The sequence below is a fragment of the Hevea brasiliensis genome, chromosome 7 (genome assembly GCF_030052815.1).
Source record: "Hevea brasiliensis isolate MT/VB/25A 57/8 chromosome 7, ASM3005281v1, whole genome shotgun sequence".
In the NCBI taxonomy this organism is placed as follows: Eukaryota; Viridiplantae; Streptophyta; class Magnoliopsida; order Malpighiales; family Euphorbiaceae; genus Hevea; species Hevea brasiliensis.
Genome location: NC_079499.1, coordinates 4,328,009 through 4,348,883, shown reverse-complemented (window position 1 = coordinate 4,348,883; position 20,875 = coordinate 4,328,009). Strand labels below are relative to the sequence as shown.

General features: G+C 35.0%; 4 protein-coding genes and 1 long non-coding RNA gene across 9 annotated transcripts; 2 read left to right on the top strand and 3 right to left on the bottom strand.

Annotated features, from left to right (window-relative positions):
* Positions 1-2,686: 2,686 nt before the first annotated feature.
* LOC110651129 (uncharacterized) lies at positions 2,687-3,532 on the top strand. Its single transcript, XM_021806352.2, has one exon. The coding sequence runs from the start codon at positions 2,918-2,920 to the stop codon at positions 3,323-3,325; it is 408 nt and encodes a 135-aa protein (XP_021662044.2). The 5' UTR covers positions 2,687-2,917; the 3' UTR covers positions 3,326-3,532.
* Positions 3,533-4,676: 1,144 nt separating this feature from the next.
* LOC110651127 (glutathione gamma-glutamylcysteinyltransferase 1-like) lies at positions 4,677-11,321 on the bottom strand. 4 transcript variants are annotated; one of them, XR_009149999.1, is made up of 7 exons: positions 10,930-11,321; positions 8,940-9,102; positions 7,929-8,114; positions 7,221-7,272; positions 6,385-6,453; positions 5,783-6,270; positions 4,677-5,069 (listed from the first exon to the last, which is right to left on the bottom strand). XR_009149999.1 is itself a non-coding variant. In XM_058149797.1 (7 exons), the coding sequence occupies exons 3-7, from the start codon at positions 8,039-8,041 to the stop codon at positions 6,075-6,077; spliced, it is 315 nt and encodes a 104-aa protein (XP_058005780.1). In that variant the 5' UTR covers positions 8,042-8,118; positions 8,940-9,102; positions 10,930-11,321; the 3' UTR covers positions 5,994-6,074. The 4 variants fall into 4 exon arrangements, 2 of the variants coding, with proteins under 2 accessions (XP_058005780.1, XP_058005781.1); XR_009149998.1 differs by having other exon boundaries at positions 7,929-8,118; positions 10,930-11,320; XM_058149797.1 differs by lacking the exon at positions 4,677-5,069 and having other exon boundaries at positions 5,994-6,137; positions 6,253-6,270; positions 7,929-8,118.
* A 2,859-nt stretch (positions 11,322-14,180) lies between these two features.
* Positions 14,181-16,132, top strand: LOC110650313 (piriformospora indica-insensitive protein 2-like). Its single transcript, XM_021805249.2, has one exon. It carries the CDS (start codon positions 14,558-14,560, stop codon positions 15,962-15,964), a length of 1,407 nt encoding a protein of 468 aa, XP_021660941.2. The 5' UTR covers positions 14,181-14,557; the 3' UTR covers positions 15,965-16,132.
* Positions 16,133-16,267: 135 nt separating this feature from the next.
* LOC110650316 (CRIB domain-containing protein RIC7-like) lies at positions 16,268-17,622 on the bottom strand. The gene is made up of 3 exons (XM_021805251.2): positions 17,522-17,622; positions 17,337-17,427; positions 16,268-17,244 (listed from the first exon to the last, which is right to left on the bottom strand). Exons 1-3 carry the CDS (start codon positions 17,600-17,602, stop codon positions 16,766-16,768), a joined length of 651 nt encoding a protein of 216 aa, XP_021660943.1. The 5' UTR covers positions 17,603-17,622; the 3' UTR covers positions 16,268-16,765.
* A 1,265-nt stretch (positions 17,623-18,887) lies between these two features.
* On the bottom strand, positions 18,888-20,556 carry LOC110650317 (uncharacterized). 2 transcript variants are annotated; one of them, XR_009149997.1, is made up of 3 exons: positions 20,088-20,556; positions 19,497-19,984; positions 18,888-19,414 (listed from the first exon to the last, which is right to left on the bottom strand). It is a non-coding gene; the product is annotated as an uncharacterized LOC110650317 (long non-coding RNA). The 2 variants fall into 2 exon arrangements; XR_009149996.1 differs by having other exon boundaries at positions 19,497-20,556.
* Positions 20,557-20,875: the final 319 nt, after the last annotated feature.

Here is a 20,875-nt window from a genome sequence, read left to right as displayed (position 1 = left end):
AGCAACAATTCTAAATAAGTCCAAACCATCTACTAAACCCACAAACTTTGTTAAGGTTGAAACTAAAGTTTTGAAGTTTGACGAAGGTGGGAAAATTAGCAACCTTTCACTAGATTCTACTGACGAGAAAATCTCATATGCTCAATTTGACCACCCTTTGTACTCAGCTTCAATTGCTTTCTATGGTGGCTTTCTTGTTCCATACTATCTTGATGAACTGACTGGGTGTGAATTGGAAATTTGTGAGTCTAAAAAGAAACTAGAAGATGCAAAGTCCAAGGATGTTAATCAGGTTCTTATTGAGAATAGCCATAAAACAATTTTGGCAAATGAAGTTCATCAAGAAAATGCGTATGTTCCTGAGGAGAAGTTCCACCCATTTAAAAGGATTTCAGGTTCTATGGGATATAGTGAAGAGGATATATGGCCAGTCTCTTTGTTTGCAATGGACGCATTCAAAATGTACAAGAGATACTCATAGATAAAAGGTTGGAAATATGCAAGAGTTGATATTACTGAATTTGATTGGAAATATTACAAGGAAGCAAGTGTTGGTAAACAAGTTCTTTTACTTTTGAAGCTATTCTTGGAAAGGATTGGAAGTAACATGAAACAAATGTTAAACCAACATTCAATTAGATATTTGAGAATGATTAAATGCAAGATGAAGTAAGGTGCTTTAATTCCTGCAGATGCTTCTTTGGAGTTTCCTGGGAGCACACCAGTGAGTTGAGAGCTTGGTTTCTTGCATTCCTTGAGGACAAGGAATTTGAAGGGGGTAGCATTGATACAAGAATATGCTGTTAATAAAACGGTTTAGAGCTGTTTTACCACTCACCAATGCAAAGCAGAAACATGTTAGCTGTAGCGTAAAATATGGGAAGAAATAAAGCATTCATCATTCTCGTTTAACTACTCTTCCATAGCTACCAGTTGTATAAATAATGAAAGAATATTTGTATGATGTATCTTGGATAATAGATAAAGAAAGAAGTATCTCTCTCTCTGAATTCTATTGATTCTCCCTCTATTCTTATTCTTCCTATTATTGTGTTCCTGTAGTTGGAAAATCACGTAATAGCCTTCTGGGCAAGAACTCTACGAGGTGCCAGCACCCCACTAAGAACCATCTCCCACAAAACCCAGGTGCCATATTTCCACTCAACCATGACTGAAGACTGAGGGTTGAGAATAGCCATTCTAACTAGAACTGGTTTGAGAACAACCATTCTAACTAGAATTGCGATCCACGCAATCATGACAGTACACCTACAAGAAACCCACACAACAACAAGACAGGAAATAATAAAAAACCATTTGCTTCGAAAATGGTTGAAGAATCAGCTTTCCAAAACAATAAAACTCCAAAGCTTTAAACATGCAGACCCAAACAAAACTTTCTTCCAAGAAGCCCCGATCTGCAACAAAAAGATACTAGTTATTTGTACACAGTCCAACTCCGCCTGGTGGTGAAGAGGGACACCCCCTTCTAGGAACAAGGGCTGAAAAGCCCTTCCTAGTCCGAGGGGCAGGAAAAGCCACTTGGTTAGCAAAGAAGAGGCCTTGAGCCTTAAGAACGAAAAAGAAAAAATTGAGAGGAGAGTCTCTCTCTACCGTTAGAGATAGAGATAACCTACAAGGAGTGAAGGAATAGGAACTCACTAACCGGTGACTGTCGGGCCCAGCACTTGCCAACTAGTCACTCCCCCCCTGCCTACAAGTGAAAGTGAGGAATCTCTATTTCATTGTATTGATTATGATATTTGAATGAAATAAGTAGCCCGTTCTTGATATATCTGTGCCTCATTGTTTATGAAGCTTGAGATGCTTGTGCATATGTATTATTGCCCCGTTGCTTGATGTGTCTGCTATGTCTATGATGCTTACTTATATGAGATATGTGGGAGAATTTCCCTTAATTGGCTTACCAAAGCCCCATTCTAATAAAATACCCTTTTGATGTGCAGATTACTGTGAGAATCTCCTGGCTGACTTATTTAAAAGAGTTCAAGTCAAATGCCGTACGGTTCCAAATGAGTGCTAAAACCTGGAACCGTGACAGTTGGTGGTTTAAGTCACTTTGACATGAAACATAGATTGAATATTAAGTAGATAGGTCTAAAGTACTATCCAATTTGACCTTTCTTTTCTGTCCAAACATTTAAAAACTCAAAAAAACTATAGGAGAACTAATAATTAAAAGCACAAAATTCTTACTGAAATAAGTAAAATCTATATAAAAATTTAAGAAATAAAAAGAAAAAAAATAAAGAAAAATAAAAAAGCTAAAGAAGAAGACGAAAGACGCCATGCCATACAAAACTACAAGAAAAGAATAAAGAGAAAAAAGGAAGGGGAGAGATGGATTGTTACCAAGGGAACAACCCTCCGAAAAGTCATTTTATGTTGATAGAGTCTTCAGAAGCTAAGAGAGAAAATCTTGCGCATTCGGTTTTTTGACTGAAGAGTTGGTTCCTTGCAGTTTAAAATTCTCGTGATTTTGGTTTAAAATTTTAAATTCACTTGCGACGATCAACTCATTAAAAAAAAATAATAATAATAAATTACCAGAACTGAGTTAACGTAGAAGGGTATTATGGGAATTTAACACACCGTGGAATTGATGTAATTAAACTAGGAGATAAGGGCAATTATAAAGACTACCTTTATAAATAAAACCAAACGTTCACGTCTATCGGCCTCTCTTTGTTTCTCTCTCCTTTATCTTCTCCAGAGCTTCTCTTCTTCTCTCTCTCCTTTGCTATCTGCCTCAAGATTCGTTCTTCACACTGCAAAGTGCAAATCTCCTCTGTGTAGTGATTTTTCCTCAGGCCTTATTCTTCTTCTTTTCTTTTTTTTTTCAAAAAATTCTTTAAATTTCTTACTTTCTGACGTGGCATGCATCGATTTGTTGAGAATGAGCACCAAAACGATGCGTCCCCCTCCCCGTCGCGTTTTGACTACAAATAAGCGCAAGGAGAGGGAGGGTTTTGATTCTCTGAAGTCGTCTCCACCATCATCACCTACACCAACACCAACAAAATTACCCAAGCCGACCACTCCTCAAGCCGGCTCCGGAAAACTCTCTGAGCCGGTTTCGTTTAATCAGATCCTGGCTGGGTATTTAGCACATGAATACCTGAGTAAGGGCACGATCTACGGTCAACCGTTTGGGCCAAGCGAGGGTGGGGAAGAAGAAGAAGCCGAGCCGAGTGAGGGAAATTATAAAAGGTATGTGGAGGTGTCAAGTTTGTTGAAGGCAGATGGAGCCCACTTACCTGGAGTTGTGAACCCAAGCCAGCTCTCTCGCTTCTTGCAGATGTGAGCGGTGCTCGTCTTGTCATTTCAACACGTGGAGCTCTGTCATTGGATGCCCGTCTGCCTGACCCTTTTTTTTTTAATTTTTTAAATAAGGGCTTCTTGTTTTGGCATGCATGTATATATGGATAGGGGGAAATTTGAAATGTAGATTTGATCATCTTCGTTGTATGAACAAACTTTGGTTGATGAAAAATATTTACTTCATGTTTAATCTGAAAAAACACATAAATCGAAATTAAATTAAATTATATTTAATAATGATCATATCATATGGAACAAGTGACCAAATGTAATTTGAAGTCTACGAGGCCTTGGTTTCAAGATTTCAACAGTTTTATTATTGCAAAATTAATAATTTAATTTCAAAGTTTAATTAGGTTAACAAATTAGTTTAATAAAATTAGTTTAAAGTAAAAATTTTGTAATTAATAAATTTTACAAGAATAATATAAGTTAAATAAAAAAATAAATATTATATTTTTTATAGTTTTATTAAGCAAGTTGATTTATCTATTTACTCTTTAGATATTTATCGATTCTCAATCGTATGTAAAAATTAAATTAAATAACTTTTTAATATAAATAAAAAATTTTTATTTATTTTTTCTAATATGTCTTCGCGTAACTCCATTGAAAATTATGTAAGCTCATATTATTAAATTATTATTAAAAGTAATGAATTTTATTTTTTTCAATACATATTAAGTAGAGAAGTTAATAAACTAATAAATAAATTATTATTTTACAATAGAAAATAATATATAATTTAGGACAAGTAGAAGACGATCATTGTGGAACAGGAGTATTATTTTGAAAGATAATCATATGCCCAAAATGAGTCGATTGTTATTTTGATGATCCAGCCGATGCTTAAAAAAAATGACCATCTACACAAACGACAGATCGGGTATTCTAGATTGTCTTTTAGTTTTTCCCTGTTAATTTATTATCCTCCATTTCTGCATAAAATTTTGAGGCCTTGGAACTGTATTTCCTTCGTTTGCTCTTATCAGTTGCCCTGTTGTTTAAATTTCAGTAACCCTTCGCTGGACTTTGTAATGCAGGGAGATTCATGCACTAGGGAAAACATTTCTTTTTTAAATATTCCATTTTATTTGTTTCTATATTTTACAAGTTACACAACTTATTAAGATTATATTATATATTTATAGAATTTTCTGCCAGCTTTCTTATTCACATGACATTGCCATAACAACTACAAAGGCATCAATACACCTCCAGCAATCAATGATCCAATATGGTTCACAAACCTTAAACCAAAAAGATGGAATATATATATATATATATATATATATATATAACATTAGAGAGAAGCCTAATAGCAAATTCATCGGTTTACTTTTCAACAATATTCGAGTTTCTTGAAGATCATCCTCAAATCTTTCCTAAAAGTGCTACATTATTCTTGGTAGAACACTTCTTCTTTATCATGTGGTTTTGGTCACTTGGAGATAAATCGGGCATCTTCACAAATATATTTCAGTTTTGTTAAAGGTATATTTGGTTTGCTTTGTGGCTTATAACCTAGAAAAAGCTGTACAAATCTCTTGTATTTGCATCAATTATACGATTCTCATATCCACAAATAATGCAACTCTTGGCTTACAAAAATAGTGAATTTACATGGAAATTACTTGCGTACCAGGAAAGAGGTGCACCGAGATCCCCATCCACCTTATTCTCTTGGCATCTCTTAAGAAGCTAGAATTGACGTCTAGATGCAACACCTATCAATTATCACACGGAGAAAATTGGAGTTAACACAACCATAAAATGTTTCATAAGCATAGAGCAAATAGCAACAGCCATGAAACAACTTGACCATCACAAATGTGATACGAACTTAGGAAAATCACACCCCAAAAGTTAGCTATTGAGGTGAGAGAGTCTAAGTCCATATATAACCCACATTAAAATCTCATACTTTTGATGTGTGACAAATTTTTCTTGCAATGAATCGTAACAAAATTTTACATCTTGAACATCCAGATCACGAGTAGTGTAGACATGTAATGAACAATGTCTCAGTCACGGCAAACACTTAATAATGCATATAAAGAGCAGTCTCAGATTCTAGACATCAACAAACACTTTCTCACTACTTTTCTCTCCCATTCCAAACAATGGAAATTGTAAACAAACTAATTATGGTCATGCACATCAGCAGCCAATTTCTTCAATATCTTCGATGACTATTTTTTTTTTTTACATAGGAAAAATACTACATCTGTTTTAAGTCAGTAAACATGGGTCTGATCTCCAAGTATAAGGGATAACAATACCAAGAATTAAGTAAAAATACTTTTACAGATTCAATGATACAAATAATTTTTATTTCCATTTTCATTTTCTTCTGATAGCTTCCCGAGAGATAGGCTGCTGAATAGGTCATCTTTGCAAGACAAATAAAAAGCACAGAAAACAGACAGAGAAAATATACTTGCTCTTGAAGTAAAACTGGAAGATTCTGGGTTGAAACAAGAGTGTATATTTCTTGCAAAGTTTCCCCACTTTGATACCTGACCATGCTTCAGGAGGCAAACCAGTAGAAGTGCTGTAAGAACATCATTTCTAGCTGGATAAATCCCAATGCAATTACTTGGGCCACAGCTACAGAAACTCAGTTTACATTTGAGAAGGAACAGCACGTCAGCCTCTGCTTACTTCCACCGTCTAAAACTGTACTAACAGGCTTGTCATCAGTGGTCTTCAAACACCTCACACAAGTTTCCCTACAATAAAGTCCTGAAGAACTGAACTTTCCTGCCAAAATCTCTGCCCCTTGGCACAGATACCTGCAGCAATACGAGGAAGGTCATCTTCTAGACTTAAGATTGGCACACTTTTGCAACATGAGTTTGCCGAAGACAAAAATCCTGCAACATTTTTAAAAAGTCCAGTTTCCTGCACCTGTTTTAAAACCCCTTCCTGAAAAAAAAAAAAAAAAAAAAGAAAGAAAGAAAGAAAGTTTTCCAAAACGAATTACATACATAAATCTTGGTCATCAAGAGAAAAGGACCAAAAAAAGGATAAGTGCAAAACCTTAACAACAATCTTTAATTTCTCCTCTTGGCTTAGACTTTCCCCCACCATCCTTGATTCTCCGCACTTCTGCAACCCAATTTATACGAGAAAACAACATAAGAGCAATTTACGAATGTCTTTCACATCTTCTGACTTTAAGAGAATAGGGATATCATCAACTAAATACTTTGCAATAGCAGCCCAAGTCTCACGTTTACAGCTCTGCGCAAAGTATAAAAGTAATATGACATCATTATTCATTACAAACAATATAATTCATTCAATCTTTCAGCCATCTCCAAAATTTTCAAATCACAGACAGTGCAAAGGAGAAAAAGAGGGGACCGGCGAACAACACTATGATGCCAGATATTCATAACAATTGAGGCAGCATGAGCAGTGGCTGCCAAAAGGGTCACTTGTTTGGTCAAGTTACTGCTTGACAGAGTGCATCAGTATGTCACTTCAAAGTTCAGACATATCAACAGTATGAAAGGCACAACACAGTCGAGCATAGTCTGTTACGAACATTAATAGCAGTGCTCTCAGAGTTTCTGATCAGAGATCAAAAAATAGTTAAATGACAAAGAAAAAAAAGTTAGCTTCCAAAGTTATACTAAACCATTTAGTGGAATTTTTGAAAAAAAAAAAAAAAAAAAAAAAATATATATATATATATATATATATATATATATATATATATATATATAGAACAAGAAGTGACGTTGTAAAGAAAATTTTAGAGAAGGTATAAAAGGAAAAACTATAAGCAACTACACATGCATGCAAGTGCAAGCAAATGCGATAGCAACCATGAAGATGTACATCATATATGCCCTTAACTACATTCATACCAAGCTATAAAGCAGTCCAGATTCTGGATGAGACCTCAATTTAAAAATGAACCTGCAGCATAATCAAACTTCATAGGTGAATAAAGAATAATATTCTGATGCAAATTAAGCATAAATAAAGCAAATATACAACAAAATGAAGACAATAAGTAGGAAATAAATTACCACAATAAGTAGACAGTCATTAAAATATAAATGAGAGTAGAAAGGAAAATTCAACTATTTGGTTTAGATCCCAGTTATAACAAGGCAGAGTTCCTAGCTGATTGCATAGCTAGATACTCAATCAGCGGTCACCAACTTCTTGTGGCTCTTCTGTGTTGCATTTACATTTTCTGTATCTTGGTTAACAATTTAAGGACAATAGAGGTATGTGTGTGTATAATATTCATAACAGAAATCAAAACTAAAATGGGAGGATAGATTTCATTCTCATGGTCACACAACCAGTCAACCACATACTGAAGTAGGTGATGGTGCACAAGTTTATGATAACTTCAAAAAGTTGCAACAGCTGACCTAGTTGTCAATTGCAAGCTCCGATATGAATATGTCAAAACTAGATCAAAACAGACTAGTGAGGATGTAGGTCATAGGAACTAAGAATAGAACACTTCAAGATGCAATTGCCATTTTGTCAGTTGCACAACTACAACTCTTAACATTGTTTTTCATTTCAAGCAATTTCATTTATACATAAATTCATACCCTTTGTTTTTCCCAGTTGTCTCATCAATATTATTCATAGCTTCCCACAGAAGTGTTAGTGGAACCCAATGTGGAGGATACTTGAAGCGTGCAACATCCAAAATCAATGCCATGTCCCTTCCAGCATGATAACCACCAATGGGTGAAAAATGACCAGTCCACCAATCGGTGAAAAATGACCAGTCCCTATCTACAATGAAGAATGACAAATGTTAAATATTTAAAATAATGGTTCTCCAGCAATCTCTTCAACATGTAAAGGGAGCAACTGGACCAACTTTATTTGCAAATCAGTAGAAGCAATAGAGTCCATGAAGAGTTGTGGGGATAATGGTACTTCTTTATTAAACATAAGCAATAAAAATTATAGAGTCAGCCTTCCACCATATCCAGCCACTGAGTCATTAACAACAAAGATGAATTTTGTTTAGGATGATTACAGAAGTCCATTAAACCTTCTGAGACTTCATCAGATCTACAATAAAAGGAAGTGATTTGTCGTTTAAGAGCAAGTAATATACAACACTTTTATAGAACTGGAATTTCTAATTGCATATGTTTTGCCACAACATGGATTAGTAGTATCCATGAGCCAGTGCACAACAAGTAAAGCAAAAAAATCAGTGCCACCCCAACTATTTTGAGCATCTCCTTTGTGATGCAGCACAGTTCCTTAACTGGTAAAAGAAGTTGTCATATTAACCATTAATATAGATGTGAACAATGCATTATTATTATCATAAATTTCATGAAGAAATAGTAAACTGCAACTTTTCCATAAATCAAGGCCAAGTTCACGGCATTGCATGGTCCCCTGCTTGAATGATTAATAATAATATGTCACACACATACAATGTTATAAATTTATGATACCAAATACCTGATAACATTAGAAAATAGATACATAGGAAGAAAAAAATTAAACAAATATACCCATTTAAAAGTTCCTCTATAATATGACGTTATCATAAGACAATCATCACAACGTGGAACATTTCATGACATGCTTACAAAATTCATCAATGTTGCTCTGATTTGCACGTTAAGCTTCAACTTTTGCCCCAGTACAGTGAGCCAAACATACAAGCTTCCCAAATGAGATGCCCTTAGCTTTAACCTTTTCTAATTGTTCACAGCAAACCTAACATGGATTCTTCAAACCACCTCCAAGGTCCTGCACAAAAATTGACGACCACTGAACATGTATTTTATGATGACAGAATAAATGAATAAATTCAGGAAGTCCAAAAAAAAAAATAATAGAAACAAGGTTCAAGTCTTTTTTGGTAGCAAAAAGTAAAGAGAAATAACTATTTCTATTACATAAAGAATAGAAACTTATTTCAAGAATAGCTTATAAGCCCAAATCATAACAGTGTGAAGTCAGATTTTTCTAATCAGATAATCAGTATGGCCTTCCGAGACACAATATATGATTGAGGTTGATACACAATTCCACCCGCAAGGTTATGAATCTGCCTACTTCATAAAACTGCCAGGGCAAATGCACTTATCCATGATGCTTACCAGTGCACCAAATTGCAAGGACACTCAGGTCCTACCTGGGTCAAGAGTATGGCCCAGAAGTACAAAATGCAAATTAAGCAACAGCTAGCATAGTTCTATAAAATGCATCTACTTGTACCATAGAAAGGGTAGCCAAATGATACTACACGCTTGAAACCAAGTCAAATAGTAGGCGTTTCAACAACGGGCCAATGTGAACGTCAAAATGTCAGCCTTCGGTCTAAGATCAGACCAGGCAGAAGATTGCTCGTACAGCCTAGACCGAGTAGAAGATCCTTTGGTCACCTTAGACCGAGTAGAAGAAGAGTTAACGAAAGATGAGCAATGGCATTTGTCCACCCGGCAGACGGAGCATTACCACTAGTGTGATAGAAAGCTCTAGTCAATGATAAGGTGGATTTTCAGGAGGGAATCTTGGGATATCTACCTGATATTTGAGATTCATGCAGCTCATGCAGATAGTTACAACGGCTATCTAGCTTTTTGTCTATAAATATAAGAAGTAGCCATTAAATAAGTATGTTTATGCTGCCAAAATTTCTATTAAAGCTCTTTCTATTTCAATTTTTATTCTCTTGATATACGCTTCTAACTTAAGCATCGGAGCAACTGGCCAGAAGGCCCCCGACCTCACTACTTCTTTGTTTTACATGCTTACTAGAAGTTTATGTAGCACATTGAATAGTCTTTAGAGGCTCACGGCAGCATCACCAAACCATAATATGCAGGCTCTGATTGTGTCTAAAAATAAGAAATTAACCGATAGAAACCTTCTATTGTTCCATTCTGAATGGCTTCAACAAAAAGTTGCTGCAATTCCAAAACATGGACTTAATTGGCGAAAGAAACCAATAATGATGATCATAATTAACCATAAATAGACTGAACGAAACTACAAATTGTAATGATTCCTAGCAAATAAAAAGAAAAACGGTCCCATAAAACAGCTCCCGTTAGTTGCACACAAATAACAAGGCATGCATGTCAAATTAAAAGGATTCAATGGATGCTTTAACTAACTTGCACACACACATCCACCCATATGGGCAGACTGTTCCTTCAACTTAATAGTGGCTTAAGTACAAAGACATTTCGAGGAAACCTAGAAAGCTAAAAGAACTAATCATTAAGTTCAAACTATAAAAAAAGCAGCATTTTACTAAGATTAACGACTTTATTTATCCTTTCAATAACTTCAATTCCTAGATACTAATAATTCAACGCAGGAACATGGTGATCAACTGTATTGCAGAAACTTCACAACTACACTTAAAATGAGAAAATTTAACTTCTCATTAACATAGTAAATGCCAGAATTAACAATCACATTATTATGCATAGATGATTTGGAGCTCGAGCACTGTTTAAATCCTCTCTAAAACCCTAATCCCTCAATTTTGCTTATTTGAACTAAAAACAAAAAAAAAAATTAACAATAAAAGAAGCTGGAAACTGCTGAGATTGCAGAGATTACCTTTCCTTCAGAGGAAGCGAAATTGGTAGCAGGAGGTGAAGGGAGGAGTCGACGGTACAATCCAGCCATAGCCATTTTTAAAAGCGCATGTTTCGCGCGATTGTGAACCAATGAATAGTTACGAAATGATGTGAAGTCTAACCGAGACTTGACTAATTTGCCGTTACTTGTTTGTTTATGAAAAACGCCGTTATAGCCACGCGTAAAATATCACGATGGGTCAAGCTTTGCTGCATCACCATGAGTCCATGCCACGGCCGGTTCAGCCCTCAACTGGATTGGGACCAATTTGGATTAGATCTGGAATCCGTTTGGATTAACGGTTTCAATCCCCTCTCTAAACCTTGAAACCTGAATCAGATCAGAAAGGGCGGTTCAACTATCAATTTCGGTCAAATTCAAACTAGATTAAGAAGTGACGACTTTAAAGGATGCAACGTGGATTAAATTATTTTTGAACAGAAATCAAAACCATCAAAAATTGAAATCGTGGAATTGAATTACTTGAATTGATTGGAAACCAAAATTGGATGGATCCATGACCAACTGAATCGATTCTAATTCATATCCTAATCAAGCTCTGAATCGACAATTCCAATTTAATTAGACTAAATCGATCACCATACCTGCTTTTACATACTAATACTCATTGATTTATTTTGTTAGCATCTTAAAGAATTTAAATACAAATGTTCAACACAAAAATTAATATGGTCATAACAATGGTTGGTATAATTTATATTATTGTTATATATTTCAATAATAATGAAAATATATAAAATTTTTTAGTTATTGTATTATATAATTTAATATATTAATATATATTTATTATTGGTATGATAAATTTATTATTATAAAATTTAATTTTAAGTATTTATTTATTATATATACTTAAATATTAATATTGAAAATTTTAATTAAAAATCTAAATTATTTTTTTAAAAATATTTACATATTAAGATTTAACTAAATTTATTTTAATAATTATTCATAATATATATAAAATATTAATTGTAATAAAAAATTATTATTAATTTAATAATATACTAATTATCTCGATTTAATTCTGGTTAAATATTAAATTTATACCTTCACAGTTTCAGGCTAAGTTTAAAAACCTTAGTAATAACCACGTTTATGAAATTGACATGTCATAAATTTCAATATTTCAAAAATTAAAACCTTTCACTCCCCCACAGTAGTTTGTTCATACTATCAGGCTAAGTTCTGTTACTATAAATGCTTATTCTTTTTTGCCAATAATCCAAAGACGATTTAATTAATAATTTTTAATTTTAATTGAGTGTAGTTTTATTTATACATGAAATTTATTTATTAAATATCATTAAATTATAATTAATTATTGAAAAGTAAAGTGCAGTGCGTATCAAGACAAATTTTGATAACCTAACTCTTAAATTTTATAGGAGTGAATTATAATAAAATCATCCTTCAGATTTATTTCAATTAATAAATTAATTTTTATATATTTAAATTTAAATATATTTATTTTTATTAATGAGTTAGCATTTTTATTTAAATTAATATATACATATATATTATAATTAAATTAAATTTATAAAATTTATACCTCCTTTCTTCTTTTATTTCTCTTAGAAGATAGATTACCCTTTAATACATAATTTATTGCTTTCTTTATTTGATTAATAATTAATAATCTATTTAGTATTGTTGTTAAAATTGTTATTAAAAAAATTATTTTTTTAAATATATTAATTAGAGAGTATTAAAAAATAAATTAAAATTAAATTTAAAAAAATTTAATTATAAAAATATTAAAATAATAAAATAAAAATTTTAATAGTATTTTTATTAAAAAAACAGTTTAGAATCTTTAAGTGCAATGCCAAAACAGGCACTAAATAAAGAGAGTTTTTTTGGAAGAAAATTGGCTTATAGGAAACACTTTTTTTTTTTTCCCCTCTTTTCTTCTGTGAAATCATTCTATCTTTTTGGTCTAACCAAGATTTTCCTTACCTTTCCGGGGAGGGGACGACATGTTCCACACTTGGAAAAATATGTTTTCTCTCCTCATTCTTTGGTTGGGTTGGAATGAATAAATAGATTATTCTTTTTTAGAGGCAAATCCATAGCATAAAGAACAAGGATCTGTTTAGATTGGCCTACTATTATGTGTTTTCGCAGGCAGATTGTAGGTGTCTTCAAATTGCTGGGAATTTGGAGCTTCAATAGTTTCCTATGAGAAAGAGAGATTTTGAGGGGCATTTGGAGCTTCAATAGTTTATTATGAGGAAGAGAGGTCCCGAGTGTATAAGAGTTGGCTAATCATCCTTGGACTGTCGCTTCCTCCCCCAGTTAAAAGATAATAACAAGTCAAATGAGCTCTCTCTCTCCTTCTTCTATTTTCGTCCCCCATGAGTTTTACTACATTTTTCTTGTATAATGAAAAAGGTGATCAGAAAGAGATAAATATATTAAAAATAATAATAAATAAGAGTAAATTTGAGAAAATAATTATTATTTATTTAATTTTTTTTAATGACAAATAAAGTTAAAAAAAAAAAAAAAAACGGAGGGAGTAGAGCAAACGAAGATCAGGCCTTCGCCCCTGATCTCAATCGGGAGCGAAGCTGAAGCAACAATATCTCCAAACTCTGAGGCTCCCTACAATTGCTTCCTCTGCGCAGAGCAACGGAAAGGTCAGAAACCAAAGGCAAAAAATGTCATTTTAGTGTTAGAAACCCTTGTCTTAATGGCCGCACTGGAAAGCGGGTCCCACATTGGGTTCCCCCAAACAAAACTGTGGTTTCTTACGGCAACCACCATCACTGAAAATGGTATTCGCATGCTCTGTCATTTCCGGAAACGATCTTCCGTACTTTTCCACGTGTCAATTCGACAAGCCGCTCTGACACCGAAACGTGTCCTCTTCTCCTTTCGACCAGTTAAACGTCGCTTTCGTACAGCACTGCAGACTGCAAGTCGGCGGCTGCGGCGCGTCGTTGTCGGCTCTCCGAGCTCTCTTTGTCTGTAGGTTAATGTCGGCTAACGCCGGCTGCCTTTTTCTTTCTACTGCAACCGAAACCAAAACTAGACTTTTCGCTTTGGGTTTCGCTGTTAAAGTTCGATTTATTTATTAATTTTCTTCAGCCTTATGGGCAAAGAGGAGATGCTATTAACAGTCAATTTTTTAAAGATGCTGGTGAAATGTTCGAGGTTTATGAAAGCTTTTTTAAATATTTGTTAAATGAGGTATCTGCCGTCGTCTGATCATATAGTTCTGAACCCGACATTTGTGTTTCTAAATGCGAATGGTGATGGGATGAGGTCTGAGATTGAAAGTCTATAATACTCCTCAAAATTTCCAAAATTACCCGCTGTTTATACTTCTAAACAGAGGACCAAGGGAAGGGTATCTTGGTAATTAGATAGTTCACTGCAACAAAACCACCCAGGAAGCTAGAAACTGAAAGTGTACTAGTGCCCATCCCCCCAATGACCCCAACGAATTTTACCCACAGCGCTAAACCCAATGCTGTATTCTAAAAGCTCTAGCAGGACAGTCCCATCCTTTCAGTATCATAAACCCTAATTTCACCTCCTAGGTTTTCATCCTCCATTGCTCTCAACCCCCTCGCTCTAACAAATGGCAACATTCTTCCTCTTCCTTGTAACTCTCTTATCTTCTCTTGTTGTTTCGCATCAGCAACCCCTTCTCGACTCGGCCGAGCAAGACTCTGTCTATGAGGTCCTTTCCTCCATCAACTCAGCCATTCCTTGGCGTACTCTCTTCCCTGATGACCTCTGCCTCTCTGCTCCTCACGGCGTCGTTTGCGACTACTTCTTTGAACAACCCAACTCGCAAAACCTTTCCGTTTCCACTACCCTTCCTCAAACGGTTCACGTTACCGAGCTTAGTTTCGGATATGTCTCCGATTCTACTCCAAACCCGCCTTGTTCTCCGAATTCCACTCTCAACCCCCTTCTCTTCACCTCCTTTAAGTACCTTCGCAAGCTTTTTTTCTACAAGTGCTTCACTGAAACACCTGTTGTGATGCCTAACATTTCTTCTTCTAGTTTCGGGGCTAATCTTGAGGAGCTTGTGTTTGTAGAAAACCCAGCTTTGGTTAGTTCTCTCAGTGGCATCATTGGTAATTTCACCAATATGAGAAGGCTGGTTTTGAATGGCAGTGGGGTTTATGGAAGTATCCCTGATGGGATTGGTAATTTGGTCAACATAGAAGAGATTACACTATCAAGAAATCAGTTAAGCGGTAGTCTTCCATTTAGTCTAACCAAGTTGAAGAAGTTGAGAGTTCTAGATTTGAGTCAAAACCACTTTGACGGAAATGTTCCCGAGTCTATAGGTAATTTATGTCAGATTTTGAAGCTTGATTTGAGCTATAATGGGTTTATGGGTAAAATTCCATATAGCATGGTTAACTTGCAGAGCTTGGAGTTTTTAGACCTGAGTTTTAACCGGTTCGGTAACTTTGGAGTTCCCCTGTTCTTAGGAGAAATGCCCAGACTGAGAGAAGTGTATTTGAGTGGGAATTTACTGGGAGGGCATATCCCAGAAATATGGGAAAAGCTTGGGGGTGTTTCGGGAATTGGATTTTCAGACATGGGTCTGGTTGGAGAGATTCCACCTTCCATGGGGGTATACTTGAGAAACTTGTGTTATCTAAGGCTTGATAACAACAAGCTTGAAGGAAAAGTGCCAGAGGAGTTAGGATTTTTGGAATTTGTAAATGAGATCAACTTGGAAAACAACAATTTGAGTGGTAAAATTCCATTCTCTGCAAAATTTACAGCTAAGATTGGTGAAAAGTTGAAGTTAAAGGGTAATTCAGGGCTGTGCATTGATGAAGATTTTGGCTCTGGCAAAAATAACAAGGTCATCTTGGAGAAATGGAAGTTGTGCAACAAATCAGATATTCCCAATCCTGTCATTTTTAAAGAGCATAATTCTGTTTCTTCATTGTCATCAGTGCAGGTGTTATCTTCTCCATCTGGGTTAATGATTTTGTGTTTCTTGTCTCTTCTTTGGTAATTTGTCTAGAGAGGCCATGATTAAAAGAAGAAAGAAACAGGTTGTATACCTTTTTTTTTTTTTACAAGAATTTTTTGGGGTTTAGATCAGAAATGGTGGGATTGAGGCAAATATGTAATTATTGGCTTTTATGATGAAAATTTAAAATTGCATATACTGTGTTACTTATGGTTGCTTTTTAATTGTACAGATTTGTTGTATTATTTGAAGTAGTAGGACATATATGTCAACCTTTTGTTCCTGTTCTTCTTTTAACATCTGTGAGTGATGGATGAATCTGAAGGGTTGCTGTTTGCAATCTCAAATAAGGAATTGGGCATGTCTAGTTTGTGACTGAGACGGCAAGAAATCATCAAATCCCTCTAGTACTGATTTGGACACAACCACACAAGCAGTTCAATGACCGGGTCTGGTAGGCTTGGGTCCCAAGATATGCAATTATCTTGCCATTATCAAAACTAAGCATCCAGTGATAGTTGCATTTCTTTGGAAGCGTGATAGAGATGGAAATATGAGTAATATAATTTTCTATGATGATGATCAAATAATCAGTACTTTCTAAGCTGAAATATGGTGAGATTAATCATATAATACTCTTCTTTACAGAAAAAAAATGATTCGGTACCGCAGGTGCTGCCAGGTGGTATGTGCCATAGAAGGATCATTCAAATGTTCCATGAAGAGGGAAGAAAAAACAAGGGAAAAATTTTTGTGAACTCTCTTGGGTTCAACTAAAAGATTCTAACAACTGGTATAAGAATTAAGCAAAAAGAAAACAAAAAAATAAAACACACCAACTTCTCAAGATATGTCAGTATTATATCGATTTTCTGCATCTTCATCAAAAGCACTGAAAGATGAAGCAGAATCGCAGTGATCAATGTTTAGAGATTTGGATGCTGATCCAGATTCAGATCCACAATCCACATCTGAAGCTTGTGCTTTGGATCGGGAGGACTTGGACGTTGAGCCACCAACAGAACCGTCTTTTGATTTCTTTCTCCGAGACTTTTTGGGTGCATCAGTATTCGATAATGATTCGCCGCCGCCTTGGCTTGAATCCTTGTGCCGGGTTGGTTTCCCATCAGCCAACTCCTTGTTTGCATTTCTTGAAGACCGCCTTGATTGTTTAGGCTTATCTGATTTTTCCGTACTTGGAAAGTCACCTGCTCCACCTGTTGATGCATGCCTTGAATGCCTTCTTGATGATTTTGGCAATTCTGGCAAGTCCCTGGATGAAGCATCTGATGCCCTCCTGGAATTTCTTCGATTTGCAGAATCTACAATGCATTACTCATAGCAATCAAATGATGATTCAGGAATTTCGAATTTCATTCATCTTTGTTCACCACTGAAATAACAAACATCATACCTTCAGAAACCCATTTTATTTCGTCGTTGGCATCTCCATTGCCATTCAAAGGAGCTGATGAAAATCCAGGTGCTGCTTTAAACTCGTTCATCTACATAAAAACCAGGGAAGGATCTCTTTTAGACTCAGTGAACACTTCTGCTGAAACTTGTTCAAGTGAAGAAAAAATCAAATTCAAAAGTTACCCAGCTTGGCGAATTCACTGAGGGGCCATCCCATCCTATATGGGCAACATGCTTTACATCTGTAGGATACCCAATCTGCATTTCAGGCTCTTTCTCGTTATCTGCAATACATTCCAGGCTATAAGAATATGAACAAGTAATGTGAAATATTCATTTTTAAGGAAAATTTCTGTGGCATTTTGAAAGGAAGAAGGTCCAATTGCAATCAATGTCATACCAAAAATTTGAGAAATGTATCTTAGGCCTTTCAAAAGGCCCTTCATCTTGTTGTTGTTGTTGTTTGACATTGTAGGATCGGCTATGAAGAAAGTTATTTTGTTTTCCCCTTAGCAGTAACAGTAGTCTTTTGTGGGGTTGGAATTGATAAATTCAAGCTGCATTTCTTGAAATAAACCGAGCTAATTAATTTCGATCTCTGTAATAAATTTTTAGTATTTTTTTTTTCAATTTTGAAGGTGAAATGAAATCCGAAAGTGTAAGATCAAAAACATGAAAGTGTTTTTGACAAATGCGTTGAGAGGTGGGTGGTGATGAGAAAAGGGATGAATTAGCAGGGAAATTGCTGTTTAAAGCAAAACTGTCGTTAATTTGATGGTCATTAATCAAAAAAACCAAAAATGGATCGAAGTTTTCGGTATGAGGATGAAGAGGGATTGTATACTATTGTTCAGTGGTTAAATTTAGCAAATTAGGTTTTAACAGGTCTTCTAACTGTGAATAAGAATGCTGTTTTTGATGGTCCTGCATGATTGTGCACTTACTGGTGATTGCTTACTACTCGGATCAGAAAATAAAAAAACTATAATAAGATTTTGTGGGTGACCTTTCTTTTTCAGTTTCTTGGTTAGTTTATATAGAATGGAGAGCAATTCCCCATAAAAACTTCCCGTTGCATGCCTGCCAGTCCCAGTGGAGTGGGACTATTTCATTTCATATGCATGAAGTATTGTTTCATGAAAGCCAATTTTTTTTTCTTTTGGGTATGATTAGCTCTACCCTAAACTCAAATTTAAGATCTCACAAATCTTAAAAGAACTCCAATAGTATTGAGCTAAGGCATATTGGTCCATGAAAGCAACTTCTTGTTGCTATAAACGTCTTGTTTAGTAATTAATAGCCATAATATTGTTTTAAGTAGTCCGTTTAATTTTGAACAAAGACTATTCGTTCGTTTACTTGCATAGCCAGGTGATAGTTTCTGATAATTTAGAGTATCATCTGTCCAATCGGCGTTTCTGTTTCTCCATGGTCCTAAATTAAGAAACTTGTTCAGCTGCTTTTATTAGCTTGGGAGTTCAACAGGAAATGGATGTGATTCAATTTGAGAAGTTGATGATGCTTTAAGTTCATTTGATAACATGATTCATAAGAATTCCCTGCCTTCTTGGGTGTAATTTGGTCTATTATTATCGGCATTTTTCCAATACAAATAAATCCAAGTCATCAAGCTTTTCTACAATCCAATTCAAACAAATAAATGAAAGCAATAAAAAGAAGAAGAAGAAAGAAAGAAAGGCATAAATAATGATTTAATCGGCAGCAGCTCATCAAGCTTTCATGTCGTCTACTCCAACACTTGCCTGCAAGAAGGTTGAAAGATCACTAGTCAGGAAGGAAACAGAAATATAAGATTTTATACTGTTTGCTGCATTTCTCAGGAACTTGATTGATTGAGCGGAAGCTAAGGAATCTTTTTTATCATGCAGGGCACAACCAAGAATCAAAACTTGGCATTGAATCTCAGCAAGAACTTGTAATTCTCATCCAGAAAAGGTGAAAAGTTAGTGCAGAACTTTTCCACGTCAGCATTAACATCACCTTTGCCACTAATTACATCCATAAATTTCTTCCTGTCTGGAGCAAGCTTCGAGGCAACCTGTATTTCATATAAATCTGGGAGAGTGTCAACGAAAGAAGAAAGAATTGGATTTGGAAACAAGGATACAAAATAATTTCTGAGGCGACAAGTATTTACTGAAAAACGTGAACTGGCTAGCCAGTTATGCCATTTCTTCAGGGTCTTGATGTATGAATAACTGCAAACTTGTGTCATCCTCCAATCTGGATGAGCCAATAAGTTGCGAAACAGTTCCACCAAGAAGTCCATGGCCCTGGAGCAGCCAAGAAATGAAGCAAAAGATACCTCCAAACGTGATAATTCCTCAATTTGTGCAACTGGATGAGCCTCTTGCCGTTTTAGAATCAATCTCTGACCGTACTATACTGTACAAGAGATTGAATTCTGATGGGTTGGATGAATACTTATTCTCCAATCTCTTCAACAAGATAAAGAAGACTGTAAAGCCATCAGTTTCTTTACAAGAAAAAAGAAGATGGATTGGAGCTAATCTTTGAAATTAATTAATTCATTTTTCTTTAAGGTAGCAGCAGGGAAAGATCATCATACGGATATGTTGCCACCAATATCAGATTTTGCAAAGGACATGGCCGATACAAAGCTATCTGAAATCATATAAATTATGTATAATTACTGCAGAGATAACAAATAGAAATTTGCAGGTTATATAAATACTGTACCGATAACAGGTAAAATTGTTTTGCATACATCCAAGAAAGGTCTGGTTAGAATTTCTCCATCTCGAGACTTGATTTGTTGAATCCCTTGTAGAGAGGCAGTGAAAACAGTTCCCCCATCCATTCTTTCACTATACAAACAGCCTATATACAAGTTAAATTACATGAGGCATGATATTCAAGAAAGACTGGCAGATTTCAATTTCATCAGTGAAGAAGAAGCTTGCGAATGCTAATTATTACTCTCATAATCATCGTGATTAATTATTTATGCAGATTTAAATTGGTGAAAAAATAGACAAGATCGATTAAACATGAATGAGATATGACAAAAAACAACAATCATATTAAGAAGGAGAAAAATCATCATGTTACAAAGAACCCGCGAGATAATCTTAATAAGGGGAAAAATGTGCAAATTCTTGCAGAAGTTTTTCAGTCTCAGGTGTTGTTTTATCAGTTGTTTCTGCAATTCAATTCCTTTTAACTCCTGATTGGAATGTTACTTTCTCTCATGTGTTGCGTGAGGCGAATTAAGCTGCAGATTGGTTAGCAAGGCATCTTCATACCCATGATTTTGGTGTTGAAGTGTTGAATACTCCTGCAGATTTTGTTTCATGGCTTAAGCATGATCTTGATCTTGTGGGTGTTACTTACTTTAGATCTGTTTAGTTGTTTGTTTTAATCTCTTTTGTAAAAAAAAAAAAAAAAGGAGCCCGCAAGATGAAAATTCCATGCAGAATTTTTTTTTTCTTTCATAATTTTCATATAATATATGTTAGTTAATCGTTAACTGGTAACTAGCTGGATATGTTGGAA